Genomic DNA, 17,131 nt, shown 5'->3' with positions numbered 1-17,131 from the left:
CAGAGATGTCGTCTGTCAGGCTGAACTGGATTTACACCTTCTCCACATCCAATAATTGCGTATTATACGCAGGTAATGCCTGCCGCGCCCCATCAAATGGGCGGAGACAATTAGATCACAATTATAAATCACAAAACAACAAGATATCCAAATCATCCCAATACAACAAAGAGAAAAATAACCGTAATCAATATACAATCCAGTAATCTATAGCCTGACATCACAATCCAGTAATCTATAGCCTGACATCACAATCCAATAATCTATAGCCTGATATCATATTCTCTACCGCGACGTCTTCTCACGTGGATTTATTAGACAACGTTCTCCTTAGATCTGATGCTGAGACGTTTCGGGGACCATGAGCCTTCATCTAAGATGGCGCCTCTGAGGAGTCGGCCCTGATGTTGAGGCCACTTGATACTTGGAGACTTGGCTCCAGGTCACTTCTAAGTTCCTTTATCTATAAGATTCTCCACAGTCTTCACTTGGGTCAGGTTTTAGGACGGACACCCAATGCCGAGGCGTCTCCCTCCAGGCCCCGACTCCCTGACACCAGGAGCGCTTACACTGGGAAACACAAAAGCACCAAAACAAATTGCGCGTCGGCCATTGGGATTGTCGGCTTCTGCGCGGGCGCCATGTCTAATGCCCCAACATCCACGGCCCAGATGTCAGGAAAGGGTTACAATAGTTGTCATTTTACCCCATAATGGACAACACAAGACGGAGCCGAGTCCAGAGATACGAGTCCAGGATGCCTGCCAACCAGGGGAGGCGCTAGAGCAGGGTGACCAGGGTCAGTCCGCCGCCCACCCCAGCACATGATGTCACCACGCCTACATAGTGACATCACTAATCCTCACCTGGGGGCTCAGAGGCCCCGAGTTGTAGCCCAAGACTAGGTAGGGTAGCTTGAGGAATACGAATAAGGGTGAAGGACATTACACCCCATAAAGGTGCTGCCTCCAGTGTGTTCAGGATGACCACACATGTAGTGTTACTCTAGTCACATCCAGAGCTGCAGTCACTATTGTGCAGGATTCGTACACAGACATCTCTTTGCTGCCCCCTGGTGACACGTGTTCAGTACAGCAAGTTCCTAAGTAATGGGAGATATAATGGTTTTCACATAAACCCACGACATCTCCCACAATGCAATGCAGCAGGAGGGCAGCCCGTGACCGCTCAGACTCAGGACACGTATGACACATGTGACTACTGTCCTAGGAGTCGCTGCTGGTTCACGGTCCATGCAGAGATGACAGATGGGGAGGTTTGTGACAGTCTTCAGGAGATATTTCGGTCTTGCTCCTCCTTGGGTGACATTCGGCTCCTCAGCAGATGACGCAGGACTTTTTCGCTTCTTCTTCGTACTCCAGTAGATACTCCGGGTAGATCTGATGCTTCTCGAACACCACAAAGATGGAGGGGTTGGCGGCGTTGTCCACACAGGAGTCGTAGTAGCGCGTGCTGCTGCCCGGTCTCAGGGGCGGGCGCTTCATGTGGGGGTTCCCAGTGATGTAGTCGCCGACCAGTACACGAGCTACAAACATGGTCCGTGTCCCGCCAAGTGTCGGTGTGGAGTAGTTATGGGAGTACGAGGCGTCTCGGGCAAAGTAACTTCCTATAGAGAAGACGGGAAGAAGCAAATATGTCAGGGCTGCTGGGAGTTGTGCGACCACAAAGGTCACAGGTCACCTACATGTGTATCATTCTGATAATTTGTGTAATATGTATATGTGTGTAATGTATATATGTGTGTGTAATGTATATATGTGTGTGTAATGTATATATGTGTGTGTAATGTATATATGTGTGTAATGTATATATGTGTGTAATGTATATATGTGTGTGTAATGTATATACTGTATGTGTATAATGTATGTGTGTGTAATGTATATGTGTGTAATGTATATATGTGTGTGTAATATATATATGTGTGTGTAATGTATATATGTGTGTGTAATGTATATATGTGTGTAATGTATATATGTGTGTAATGTATATATGTGTGTGTAATGTATATACTGTATGTGTATAATGTATGTGTGTGTAATGTATATATGTGTGTGTAATGTATATATGTGTGTAATGTATATATGTGTGTAATATGTATATACTGTATGTGTATAATGTATGTGTGTGTAATGTATATATGTGTGTGTAATGTATATATGTGTGTGTAATGTATATATGTGTGTGTAATGTATATATGTGTGTAATGTATATATGTGTGTGTAATGTATATATGTGTGTAATATGTATATACTGTATGTGTATAATGTATGTGTGTGTAATGTATATATGTGTGTAATGTATATGTGTGTAATATGTATATATGTGTAATATGTATATACTGTATGTGTGTAATGTATGTGTGTGTAATGTATATATGTGTGTGTAATGTATATATGTGTGTGTAATGTATATATGTGTGTGTAATGTATATATGTGTGTGTAATGTATATATGTGTGTAATGTATATATGTGTGTGTAATGTATATATGTGTGTAATGTATATATGTGTGTAATGTATATATGTGTGTGTAATGTATATATGTGTGTGTAATATATATATGTGTGTAATGTATATATGTGTGTGTAATGTATATATGTGTGTGTAATGTATATATGTGTGTAATGTATATATGTGTGTAATATGTATATACTGTATGTGTATAATGTATGTGTGTGTAATGTATATATGTGTGTGTAATGTATATATGTGTGTGTAATGTATATATGTGTGTAATGTATATATGTGTGTGTAATGTATATATGTGTGTAATATGTATATACTGTATGTGTATAATGTATGTGTGTGTAATGTATATATGTGTGTAATGTATATGTGTGTAATATGTATATATGTGTAATATGTATATACTGTATGTGTGTAATGTATGTGTGTGTAATGTATATATGTGTGTGTAATGTATATATGTGTGTGTAATGTATATATGTGTGTGTAATGTATATATGTGTGTGTAATGTATATATGTGTGTGTAATGTATATATGTGTGTAATGTATATATGTGTGTGTAATGTATATATGTGTGTAATCTATATATGTGTGTGTAATGTATATATGTGTGTGTAATGTATATATGTGTGTAATGTATATATGTGTGTAATGTATATATGTGTGTGTAATGTATATATGTGTGTGTAATATATATATGTGTGTAATGTATATATGTGTGTGTAATGTATATATGTGTGTGTAATGTATATATGTGTGTAATGTATATATGTGTGTAATGTATATATGTGTGTGTAATGTATATATGTGTGTGTAATGTATATATGTGTGTGTAATGTATATATGTGTGTGTAATGTATATATGTGTGTAATGTATATATGTGTGTGTAATGTATATATGTGTGTGTAATGTATATATGTGTGTGTAATGTATATATGTGTGTGTAATGTATATATGTGTGTAATGTATATATGTGTGTAATGTATATATGTGTGTGTAATGTATATATGTGTGTGTAATGTATATATGTGTGTGTAATGTATATATGTGTGTAATGTATATATGTGTGTGTAATGTATATATGTGTGTGTAATATATATATGTGTGTAATGTATATATGTGTGTGTAATGTATATATGTGTGTGTAATGTATATATGTGTGTAATGTATATATGTGTGTGTAATGTATATATGTGTGTGTAATGTATATATGTGTGTGTAATGTATATATGTGTGTGTAATGTATATATGTGTGTAATGTATATATGTGTGTGTAATGTATATATGTGTGTAATGTATATATGTGTGTAATGTATATATGTGTGTGTAATGTATATATGTGTGTGTAATATATATATGTGTGTAATGTATATATGTGTGTGTAATGTATATATGTGTGTGTAATGTATATATGTGTGTAATGTATATATGTGTGTAATGTATATATGTGTGTGTAATGTATATATGTGTGTGTAATATATATATGTGTGTAATGTATATATGTGTGTGTAATGTATATATGTGTGTGTAATGTATATATGTGTGTGTAATGTATATATGTGTGTGTAATATATATATGTGTGTAATGTATATATGTGTGTGTAATGTATATATGTGTGTGTAATGTATATATGTGTGTGTAATGTATATATGTGTGTAATGTATATATGTGTGTGTAATGTATATATGTGTGTAATATGTATATACTGTATGTGTATAATGTATGTGTGTGTAATGTATATATGTGTGTAATGTATATGTGTGTAATATGTATATATGTGTAATATGTATATACTGTATGTGTGTAATGTATGTGTGTGTAATGTATATATGTGTGTGTAATGTATATATGTGTGTGTAATGTATATATGTGTGTGTAATGTATATATGTGTGTGTAATGTATATATGTGTGTGTAATGTATATATGTGTGTAATGTATATATGTGTGTGTAATGTATATATGTGTGTAATCTATATATGTGTGTGTAATGTATATATGTGTGTGTAATGTATATATGTGTGTAATGTATATATGTGTGTAATGTATATATGTGTGTGTAATGTATATATGTGTGTGTAATATATATATGTGTGTAATGTATATATGTGTGTGTAATGTATATATGTGTGTGTAATGTATATATGTGTGTAATGTATATATGTGTGTAATGTATATATGTGTGTGTAATGTATATATGTGTGTGTAATGTATATATGTGTGTAATGTATATATGTGTGTAATGTATATATGTGTGTGTAATGTATATATGTGTGTGTAATGTATATATGTGTGTGTAATGTATATATGTGTGTAATGTATATATGTGTGTGTAATGTATATATGTGTGTGTAATATATATATGTGTGTAATGTATATATGTGTGTGTAATGTATATATGTGTGTGTAATGTATATATGTGTGTAATGTATATATGTGTGTGTAATGTATATATGTGTGTGTAATGTATATATGTGTGTGTAATGTATATATGTGTGTGTAATGTATATATGTGTGTAATGTATATATGTGTGTGTAATGTATATATGTGTGTGTAATGTATATATGTGTGTGTAATGTATATATGTGTGTAATATGTATATACTGTATGTGTATAATGTATGTGTGTGTAATGTATATATGTGTGTAATGTATATATGTGTGTAATGTATATATGTGTGTAATGTATATATGTGTGTGTAATGTATATATGTGTGTAATGTATATGTGTGTAATATGTATATATGTGTAATATGTATATACTGTATGTGTGTAATGTATGTGTGTGTAATGTATATATGTGTGTAATGTATATGTGTGTAATGTATATGTGTGTGTAATGTGTATATGTGTGTATATGTATAATGTGTATGTGAGTAATATGTATGTGTGTGTAATGTGTATGTGTGTAATGTATATATGTGTGTAATGTGTATGTGTGTGTATATGTGTGTATTGCTCTGTACACAGGATCTGTACGGTCAGGGTCACTCAGGGTCATTTGCAGCCCCTATTGGATAACAATGTGCCCTACCTTGTCCATACACGGTGCCATGGATGCCGCAGATCCGCCAATCAAAATTCTGATTACAGATGGCGTCGATGTGCGTTTTCTCTGTGCCGTGGAATAACCGGATTTCTTTCACCTCTCGCCCTGGACTGACTTTTCTCATCTGTTCCTTTTGCCTTAAATCCAAACATACAACATTAGAAAAGTCCATAAACAGTCCGAAAACCCAGAATAACAGGGGATGGGTCACCAGGAGCTGCGGTATACTAACTCTATAGGGTCCCCCTACCCAGAGTAACGGGGGTCACCAGGAGCTGCGGTATACTAACTCTATAGGTCCCCCTACCCAGAGTAACGGGGGTCACCAGGAGCTGCGGTATACTAACTCTATAGGTCCCCCTACCCAGAGTAACGGGGGTCACCACGAGCTGCGGTATACTAACTCTATAGGGTCCCCCTACCCAGAGTAACGGGGGTCACCAGGAGCTGCGGTATACTAACTCTATAGGGTCCCCCTACCCAGTGTAACAAGAGACGGTGCCCCTAAATCCATAGGCGCTGGGTATCACATAACATGGCCACCTCTTATCTATTCCTCCACCTATGGGGACATAGTAAACACTGCGGACATATGGATGAGGAGCCGACGTACCACTGGTAGACCTGCCACAGAGATGAATTCTGGAGCCGCCACATCTTCTTCACCACATGTCCACTGACCGTCTTGGTGAAGTTGTTGACAATCTCTGAGAATTCGCTGGATGTCTTGGGCACCGGAACTTTCTATGTGGGACAGAAGAGAAGTGATCGCCTCCTGTCTCATGTCTCGTGTCCACCAGTCACCAGTCCTAGAGACTCTGACATTACCTGACAGCCGATCTCCGGCATGGCCTGAGTGTCCCATGTACTCGGGTAGATGTCAGGCTTCAGGGGGGACGATCCCGACTTCAGGGGCGACTGAGCTGCTGCCGATTTTGTACTGAAAGAAGAAAAAAGTATGAGAATGAAATGTGTACAATGTGCAGAGAACAAAATGTAATGACTTCTAAATGTCTGACCCTATGATCTTCACAATAGGATATAAGTGACATATCAGAAGGTGAAAGATACACAATAGAACATAGATCACATATCAGAAGGTGAAAGATACACAATAGAACATGTGATCTATGTTCTATTGTGTATCTTTCACCTTCTGATATGTGATCTATGTTCTATTGTGTAACTTTCACCTTCTGATATGTGATCTCTGTTCTATTGTGTAACTTTCACCTTCTGATATATGATCTATGTTCTATTGTGTAACTTTCCCCTTCTGATATGTGATCTATGTTCTGTTGTGTAACTTTCACCTTCTGATATGTGATCTATGTTCTATTGTGTAACTTTCCCCTTCTGATATGTGATCTATGTTCTGTTGTGTAACTTTCCCCTTCTGATATGTGATCTATGTTCTGTTGTGTATCTTTCACCTTCTGATATGTGATCTATGTTCTGTTGTGTATCTTTCACCTTCTGATATGTGATCTATGTTCTGTTGTGTAACTTTCCCCTTCTGATATGTGATCTCTGTTCTATTGTGTAACTTTCACCTTCTGATATATGATCTATGTTCTATTGTGTAACTTTCTCCTTCTGATATGTGTTCTATGATCTATTGTGTAACTTTCCCCTACTGATATGTGATCTATGTTCTATTGTGTAACTTTCACCTTCTGATATGTGTTCTATGTTCTATTGTGTAACTTTCACCTTCTGATATGTGATCTATGTTCTATTATGTAACTTTCACCTTCTGATATGTGATCTATGTTCTATTGTGTAACTTTCTCCTTCTGATATGTGTTCTATGATCTATTGTGTAACTTTCACCTTCTGATATGTGATCTATGTTCTATTGTGTAACTTTCCCCTTCTGATATGTGATCTATGTTCTGTTGTGTAACTTTCACCTTCTGATATGTGATCTATGTTCTATTGTGTAACTTTCCCCTTCTGATATGTGATCTATGTTCTGTTGTGTAACTTTCCCCTTCTGATATGTGATCTATGTTCTGTTGTGTATCTTTCACCTTCTGATATGTGATCTATGTTCTGTTGTGTATCTTTCACCTTCTGATATGTGATCTATGTTCTGTTGTGTAACTTTCCCCTTCTGATATGTGATCTCTGTTCTATTGTGTAACTTTCACCTTCTGATATATGATCTATGTTCTATTGTGTAACTTTCTCCTTCTGATATGTGTTCTATGATCTATTGTGTAACTTTCCCCTACTGATATGTGATCTATGTTCTATTGTGTAACTTTCACCTTCTGATATGTGTTCTATGTTCTATTGTGTAACTTTCACCTTCTGATATGTGATCTATGTTCTATTATGTAACTTTCACCTTCTGATATGTGATCTATGTTCTATTGTGTAACTTTCTCCTTCTGATATGTGTTCTATGATCTATTGTGTAACTTTCCCCTACTGATATGTGATCTATGTTCTATTGTGTAACTTTCACCTTCTGATATGTGATCTATGTTCTATTGTGTAACTTTCACCTTCTGATATGTGTTCTATGTTCTATTGTGTAACTTTCACCTTCTGATATGTGATCTATGTTCTATTGTGTAACTTTCTCCTTCTGATATGTGTTCTATGATCTATTGTGTAACTTTCCCCTACTGATATGTGTTCTATGTTCTATTGTGTATCTTTCACCTTCTGATATGTGATCTATGTTCTGTTGTGTAACTTTCACCTTCTGATATGTGATCTATGTTCTATTGTGTAACTTTCACCTTCTGATATGTGATCTCTGTTCTATTGTGTAACTTTCACCTTCTGATATATGATCTATGTTCTATTGTATAACTTTCACCTTCTGATATGTGATCTATGTTCTGTTGTGTAACTTTCCCCTTCTGATATGTGATCTGTGTTCTGTTGTGTAACTTTCCCCTTCTGATATGTGATCTATGTTCTATTGTGTAACTTTCCCCTTCTGATATGTGATCTATGTTCTGTTGTGTAACTTTCACCTTCTGATATGTGATCTATGTTCTATTGTGTAACTTTCCCCTTCTGATATGTGATCTATGTTCTGTTGTGTAACTTTCCCCTTCTGATATGTGATCTATGTTCTGTTGTGTATCTTTCACCTTCTGATATGTGATCTATGTTCTATTGTGTAACTTTCCCCTTCTGATATGTGATCTATGTTCTATTGTGTAACTTTCTCCTTCTGATATGTGTTCTATGATCTATTGTGTAACTTTCCCCTACTGATATGTGATCTATGTTCTATTGTGTAACTTTCACCTTCTGATATGTGTTCTATGTTCTAATGTGTAACTTTCACCTTCTGATATGTGATCTATGTTCTATTATGTAACTTTCACCTTCTGATATGTGATCTATGTTCTATTGTGTAACTTTCCCCTTCTGATATGTGATCTCTGTTCTGTTGTGTATCTTTCACCTTCTGATATGTGATCTATGTTCTATTGTGTAACTTTCTCCTTCTGATATGTGTTCTATGTTCTATTGTGTAACTTTCACCTTCTGATATGTGATCTATGTTCTATTGTGTAACTTTCACCTTCTGATATGTGATCTATGTTCTGTTGTGTAACTTTCTCCTTCTGATATGTGATCTATGTTCTGTTGTGTAACTTTCCCCTTCTGATATGTGATCTATGTTCTGTTGTGTATCTTTCACCTTCTGATATGTGATCTATGTTCTGTTGTGTAACTTTCCCCTTCTGATATGTGTTCTATGTTCTATTGTGTAACTTTCACCTTCTGATATGTGATCTCTGTTCTATTGTGTAACTTTCCCCTTCTGATATGTGATCTATGTTCTATTGTGTAACTTTCCCCTTCTGCTATATGATCTATGTTCTATTGTGTATCTTTCACCTTCTGATATGTGATCTATGTTCTATTGTGTAACTTTCCCCTTCTGATATGTGATCTATGTTCTATTGTGTAACTTTCCCCTTCTGATATGTGTTCTATGTTCTATTATGTAACTTTCACCTTCTGATATATGATCTATGTTCTATTGTGTAACTTTCACCTTCTGATATGTGTTCTATGTTCTATTGTGTAACTTTCACCTTCTGATATGTGATCTATGTTCTATTGTGTAACTTTCACCTTCTGATATGTGTTCTATGTTCTATTGTGTAACTTTCCCCTTCTGATATGTGATCTATGTTCTGTTGTGTAACTTTCCCCTTCTGATATGTGATCTCTGTTCTATTGTGTAACTTTCACCTGCTACGCTCTAATGTGTAACTTCTCTGACACTGGGGCTGTATCAGCCGTATACGGAGAGGTAAGCGAGCCCGCATGGTGTAATGTCTGTCTGTCTGTTATAATAAATCTGATGCTTTACCTTCCTCTCAATAATTTCACATCTTCAAAGCTGAGATATTTCGGTCTCCGCCGCACGGGTTTCTCCGTCATGTACACAATGTTCCTCTGCTTCATTTCTAAAAAAAGAGACAATTGTTAAAGGGCACCCTGACACCTTAAAGGGGTCCTCCACACTGACTGATTTATCTTTATATGTTTGGGGCCCCGCACAGACCTCGGAAGTTGATCTCGTATTTCTGGTTGCCGGCAGTGAAGGGCATAACATTGGTGGGATCGGAGAGATAGACGTTCTCGATGTCCGCACACAATATGACGGCGCTCACTTGTTTCACGTTCTAAACGGACAGAAAACCAACATGAGAAATACTTCTGATGTGTCTGAGGACCTTCTGTGACATCAGTAACAAGCCCATTACAGCCCTGGTGTCTTCATCTCCTGCAGGTTCTAGAGCCCGGGCGTGACCACAACCTCTGCACCCCCAGGAACCTCAGGAGACCGCCCATGATACAACTTACAGAGTGTCCATATTGTGTCCAGGCGCCATATTCATCCTTCCAGTACCACAACCACTCAGTGGTCAGGACGTAATCACACGGCTTTGTTACGGAAGAGACGGTGGAGAGACGACGGACGCGATGGTTGCCAGATCTCATCGTCAGAAAGTCAACCAATGGGACCCTGAAATTGGATAGTGGGAGGAGTTACCTGGGAATCCTCCGTCCCCAAATATACACAAGCAACGAACAAGTGATGGACTGTAATGAGAGTGGAGCCTATGGCAGAATCATCCCATCCCATGGCACCCACTCATAATAGGCCTCCATGCCTGACCATTTAGATGGCGCTCCCCTTTAAGTCCACTCACACCTGGTGGTGGCCATCCCTTACCTGTCCACCTTGGGGTCGCAGTAGGATTTCTCAATCTCTTCCATATCGGACACGTCTTCCCAGTCGGTTCCTTTATAAATCTGCCAGCGGTACGGCAGGTAGTAATGCATGTACGGGCAACGATCTGCAAATAAAGGGGAACCCTGCGTTACCAGCACCTGACCAGGAGAGCAGGCCTCCACCTAACAATCCCCGAGGGGGGGGGGCACTTACTTCCTAATTTGCAGTATTTCCAAACGTTAGAAACACAGATCTCCGGGACTTTGTTGGGCTCCGCTGAAAAACAAACAAGTGTGAAATAAAAACCTTCATTATGATGTCATCAACACGTCAGTGACATAGAGAGGTGCAAAGAGACGCCCAATATAACACTCATCATATTATGTAGTACAGACCCCTTCCCCCCCCTGATAGGACCTCTATACGCATTTTCGGCGACTCGTAGACCCAATGGACTTACTTTTCTTTGGTGACACGTAGGTCGCTTCTTGCGTGGATGTTCTATCGACCAGGTGATTGGAATACGTAGGCCTCATATAGTGGTCAAGTATGGACTGGACATGGACACTGCGCTGGACTGGATCACATGGACCTTTTGTAGGAGAATCCACCAGTCTGGTATAAGATGGTGATGGAGCACTGGAAGGACTTGCAGGACTTGTGGCCACTGGTGTTATTGTGGCCACTGGTTGAGTTCTGGACGGGCTCACAATGGGAGTGACCACTGGTTTCTTCTGAGTAGAAGGTGGATGATCAAGCAGTCTGCTATAAGATGTTGTTGGGGCACCAGATGGACTTGCAGGACTTGTTGCCACTGGTTGACTTCTGGACGGGCTTACTATGGGAGTGACCACTGGTTTCTCCTGAGTAGAAGATTGATAATCAAGCAGTCTGCTATAAGATGTTGTTGGGGCACCAGATGGACTTGTTTGAGAGGTAACAACTGGTTTGATGATGGAAACTGGTTGGACATTAGATGAGCTTGTAACTGAAGCGGTCACCGGCTTCTCATCTAATCTGCTAGAAGATGTCGATGAAGTACCAGAAGGACTTGGTGAGGTAACTGGTTTGATGGTGGCAACTGGTTGAGCACTATACGGGCTTGGACTTGAGGCGGCCACCTCATTAGTGGACGAGTCAATGAATCTCTTCGGTCTTGTAGGAGGTTCTGGTGGAACCGTAGACGGGTTCATCACTGGTTTAGTGGAATTGGCCACTGATGGGCCTTTCATAGGAAGAGTAACCGGTCTACTTGGCCCAGGAGTTGTTGAAGGAACATTTACTAAACTTGCAGTGGCAACTGGTGTAGTAGAAGATTTTGGCTGAGGGACCGATGAGGAAGAAGCCAAGAGACCACCTGTGGGTAAATTCATGGATTTATTATGGGTTATGGTCATTTTTCACAGCAGTAGATACTTGGAGTGACAACAAGGGGAGCGATACCTGGATGAGCAGAAGACACTGAGGCCTTCAGATGTATGGGTTGGATGTCGGACCTATAGAATATCACCACATTGGAGGTGGTTACAGTTGGTGTTGGGTGGTGCGCACTTGGTGTCGTCATGGGTTGGAATACTTGGGATGTTCTGGCCGCCACATCCAGCACTGAAGCCCCTTTGTCACCCGATTTGGCTGGAGAGGAACTAAACCAATCTTCCATCACCTGGTCAAGCTTCGATTTCTGAGGTTCATCTCCATAATCTTCATCGTCGCCGTCACTCTCCCCACTCTTTGACATTGGCCGACTACTTGATCTCCCTCGAAAATTGGACCCTGAAATGAATTACAATTTATTAGATACATGGAATGGAGCAGATCTCGGCGATCAGGACTCCATAATGTCCACAACGCATCGGAGCGCGAAGAGTCAACAAACCCAGTGCTATAGATCGAAGACTCCGCCTGTACATGGAGCCTCTGCCTTAGGCCCGATGTCAGAGAGTACAGGATTAGAAGGTGACTGAGGGCCACTGAGCTGATACCTGTAGGATACGTCCCATATCACATCACATAATATTGTTACATTATATCAATGATGTCATCAACAGGGGGCGGGGCTGTGACAACCTCTCAGACATGATATATACAGGCTGGTTGTCAGTAACAGGGGGCGGAGCTGTGACTACCTCTCAGACATGATATATACAGGCTGGTTGTCAGTAACAGGGGGCGGGGCTGTGACTACCTCTCAGACATGATATATACAGCTGGTTGTCAGTAACAGGGGGCGGGGCTGTGACTACCTCTCAGACATGATATATACAGGCTGGTTGTCAGTAACAGGGGGCGGGGCTGTGACTACCTCTCAGACATGATATATACAGCTGGTTGTCAGTAACAGGGGGCGGGGCTGTGACTACCTCTCAGACATGATATATACGGCTGGTTGTCAGTAACAGGGGGCGGGGCTGTGACTACCTCTCAGACATGATATATACAGCTGGTTGTCAGTAACAGGGGGCGGGGCTGTGACAACCTCTCAGACATGATATATACAGGCTGGTTGTCAGTAACAGGGGGCGGGGCTGTGACTACCTCTCAGACATGATATATACAGGCTGGTTGTCAGTAACAGGGGGCGGGGCTGTGACTACCTCTCAGACATGATATATACAGCTGGTTGTCAGTAACAGGGGGCGGGGCTGTGACTACCTCTCAGACATGATATATACAGCTGGTTGTCAGTAACAGGGGGCGGGGCTGTGACAACCTCTCAGACATGATATATACAGGCTGGTTGTCAGTAACAGGGGGCGGGGCTGTGACAACCTCTCAGACATGATATATACAGGCTGGTTGTCAGTAACAGGGGGCGGGGCTGTGACTACCTCTCAGACATGATATATACAGCTGGTTGTCAGTAACAGGGGGCGGGGCTGTGACTACCTCTCAGACATGATATATACAGCTGGTTGTCAGTAACAGGGGGCGGGGCTGTGACAACCTCTCAGACATGATATATACAGGCTGGTTGTCAGTAACAGGGGGCGGGGCTGTGACAACCTCTCAGACATGATATATACAGGCTGGTTGTCAGTAACAGGGGGCGGGGCTGTGACAACCTCTCAGACATGATATATACAGGCTGGTTGTCAGTAACAGGGGGCGGGGCTGTGACTACCTCTCAGACATGATATATACAGGCTGGTTGTCAGTAACAGGGGGCGGGGCTGTGACTACCTCTCAGACATGATATATACAGGCTGGTTGTCAGTAACAGGGGGCGGGGCTGTGACAACCTCTCAGACATGGTATATACAGCTGGTTGTCAGTAACAGGGGGCGGGGCTGTGACTACCTCTCAGACATGATATATACAGGCTGGTTGTCAGTAACAGGGGGCGGGGCTGTGACTACCTCTCAGACATGGTATATACAGCTGGTTGTCAGTAACAGGGGGCAGGGCTGTGACTACCTCTCAGACATGGTATATACAGCTGGTTGTCAGTAACAGGGGGCGGGGCTGTGACTACCTCTCAGACATGGTATATACAGCTGGTTGTCAGTAACAGGGGGCGGGGCTGTGACTACCTCTCAGACATGATATATACAGCTGGTTGTCAGTAACAGGGGGCGGGGCTGTGACTACCTCTCAGACATGATATATACAGGCTGGTTGTCAGTAACAGGGGGCGGGGCTGTGACTACCTCTCAGACATGATATATACAGGCTGGTTGTCAGTAACAGGGGGCGGGGCTGTGACTACCTCTCAGACATGATATATACAGGCTGGTTGTCAGTAACAGGGGGCGGGGCTGTGACTACCTCTCAGACATGGTATATACAGGCTGGTTGTCAGTAACAGGGGGCGGGGCTGTGACTACCTCTCAGACATGATATATACAGGCTGGTTGTCAGTAACAGGGGGCGGGGCTGTGACTACCTCTCAGACATGATATATACAGCTGGTTGTCAGTAACAGGGGGCGGGGCTGTGACTACCTCTCAGACATGATATATACAGGCTGGTTGTCAGTAACAGGGGGCGGGGCTGTGACTACCTCTCAGACATGATATATACAGCTGGTTGTCAGTAACAGGGGGCGGGGCTGTGACTACCTCTCAGACATGATATATACAGGCTGGTTGTCAGTAACAGGGGGCGGGGCTGTGACTACCTCTCAGACATGATATATACAGCTGGTTGTCAGTAACAGGGGGCGGGGCTGTGACTACCTCTCAGACATGATATATACAGCTGGTTGTCAGTAACAGGGGGCGGGGCTGTGACTACCTCTCAGACATGATATATACAGCTGGTTGTCAGTAACAGGGGGCGGGGCTGTGACTACCTCTCAGACATGATATATACAGGCTGGTTGTCAGTAACAGGGGGCGGGGCTGTGACTACCTCTCAGACATGATATATACAGGCTGGTTGTCAGTAACAGGGGGCGGGGCTGTGACTACCTCTCAGACATGATATATACAGGCTGGTTGTCAGTAACAGGGGGCGGGGCTGTGACTACCTCTCAGACATGATATATACAGGCTGGTTGTCAGTAACAGGGGGCGGGGCTGTGACTACCTCTCAGACATGATATATACAGCTGGTTGTCAGTAACAGGGGGCGGGGCTGTGACTACCTCTCAGACATGATATATACAGCTGGTTGTCAGTAACAGGGGGCGGGGCTGTGACTACCTCTCAGACATGATATATACAGCTGGTTGTCAGTAACAGGGGGCGGGGCTGTGACTACCTCTCAGACATGATATATACAGGCTGGTTGTCAGTAACAGGGGGCGGGGCTGTGACTACCTCTCAGACATGATATATACAGCTGGTTGTCAGTAACAGGGGGCGGGGCTGTGACTACCTCTCAGACATGATATATACAGCTGGTTGTCAGTAACAGGGGGCGGGGCTGTGACTACCTCTCAGACATGATATATACAGCTGGGTGTCAGTAACAGGGGGCGGGGCTGTGACTACCTCTCAGACATGATATATACAGCTGGGTGTCAGTAACAGGGGGCGGGGCTGTGACTACCTCTCAGACATGATATATACAGCTGGTTGTCAGTAACAGGGGGCGGGGCTGTGACTACCTCTCAGACATGATATATACAGCTGGGTGTCAGTAACAGGGGGCGGGGCTGTGACTACCTCTCTGTATTATAACATATCTGCACCTACAAGTCCTGGAATATCATTCCCCAGTTGTTTACTAGTATCTAAGTTACCTTTTGGAGTGGAGCGCCCCTTTAATTACTGAATGTCTTAGTGAAATAGAACACCTTCTTGATGAATCCGTATACCACACCTGATCTCTCTTGTTGACGTCCTCGACTTTGGCTTTTGGAGGCGTCTTGAGAACCCCTTTTGTTTCTATTTCTCCCCCCTCTTCTACCTCGGCGTTGTTGTGCTGCGGGGTTCCCCTTCTCATTGTTCATCACTGATTGGAGACGTTCATTGTGTTTCACTGTACAAAGCATCTGAAAGTTCTGAACCGAAACCTCAGGAATACGACAGCGGAGAAATAAGTCAGAGCTGAACTCCAAGATGTGGTGCGAGAACTTGCAGAAGCGACGATTACATTCTCCTCGACTGAAGTAGCCGCAAACATGAAGCCGCGTACAATCCTTACCGAGATCACATTCATCATGAAGATACTTCACACACACCTGCGAGATACAAAGTAATGTTATATCCGTATACAGCATATAGGGGCCGTATTACCCTACTAAGATTATACATGGGACAGTTTGGATGTTTGTTCCTCAGTCACCAAAAATATCTGAACGGATTGGAATGAAATTTGTTACATAGATAGATTGTAACCTGGAGTAACACATGGCATGGCTTCACTACTGTTATGAATTTATGGTCATATACTATAATATATATATATATATATATATATATATATATATATATTACACTAAACTATATTACACTGCTCTTATCTCAGCTTCTGAGAAAGCCAGGTCTGTTATCTCTCTATGTAACACTCAGCTAACCCTCAGTCCATTGTGTACAAGCATCTGCATATTATCTGATCTGCTCCAGGCAGTGCTGACACACTGGAGGGGAAAACACCTTTACTCCACATTGGCAGTTTGCTGATATTACACACGGCGGGAAAAAGAAAATCTAATTTGTCACAAACAACGAGAGCTATGAAGGAGCCAGAAGTCACAGAGTTCTCCTCAACCGGAGCTGAGGGAGATCATCGATGCCAACAACACGCTCATTATATGGTGTCCCAGCGAGCTGCTGAGGTGCCAGAACAATTACAGGCACGGGGCAAAGAACAACTAAAGTGCCAGGGCAACTTGAGAACTGCCGAAACGCCAGAGCAGGCAAATCATCAACTGCAGCAATTTACTGAATATAGGCGGATCATCGACACCAACATCACGGAGACGAA

At 41.4% G+C, this 17,131-nt stretch overlaps 1 protein-coding gene across 1 annotated transcript; it reads right to left on the bottom strand.

Moving 5' to 3' along the window:
• Positions 1-1,295: 1,295 nt before the first annotated feature.
• Positions 1,296-16,385, bottom strand: LOC142186466 (uncharacterized; the record flags this gene model as incomplete). Its single annotated transcript, XM_075261298.1, has 12 exons — positions 1,296-1,627; positions 5,521-5,672; positions 6,149-6,279; positions 6,364-6,475; positions 9,890-9,986; positions 10,085-10,205; positions 10,387-10,549; positions 10,760-10,883; positions 10,973-11,035; positions 11,220-12,116; positions 12,203-12,532; positions 16,025-16,385. Coding segments are annotated over 12 exons (2,841 nt in total), but the record flags the coding sequence as incomplete, so codon positions are not given.
• Positions 16,386-17,131: the final 746 nt, after the last annotated feature.

The sequence above is a fragment of the Leptodactylus fuscus genome, unplaced genomic scaffold (assembly GCF_031893055.1).
Source record: "Leptodactylus fuscus isolate aLepFus1 unplaced genomic scaffold, aLepFus1.hap2 HAP2_SCAFFOLD_1049, whole genome shotgun sequence".
Classification (NCBI taxonomy): Eukaryota; Metazoa; Chordata; class Amphibia; order Anura; family Leptodactylidae; genus Leptodactylus; species Leptodactylus fuscus.
The sequence above is the reverse complement of the archived record's forward strand: the minus strand, read 5'-3'. Positions and strand labels throughout refer to the sequence as shown.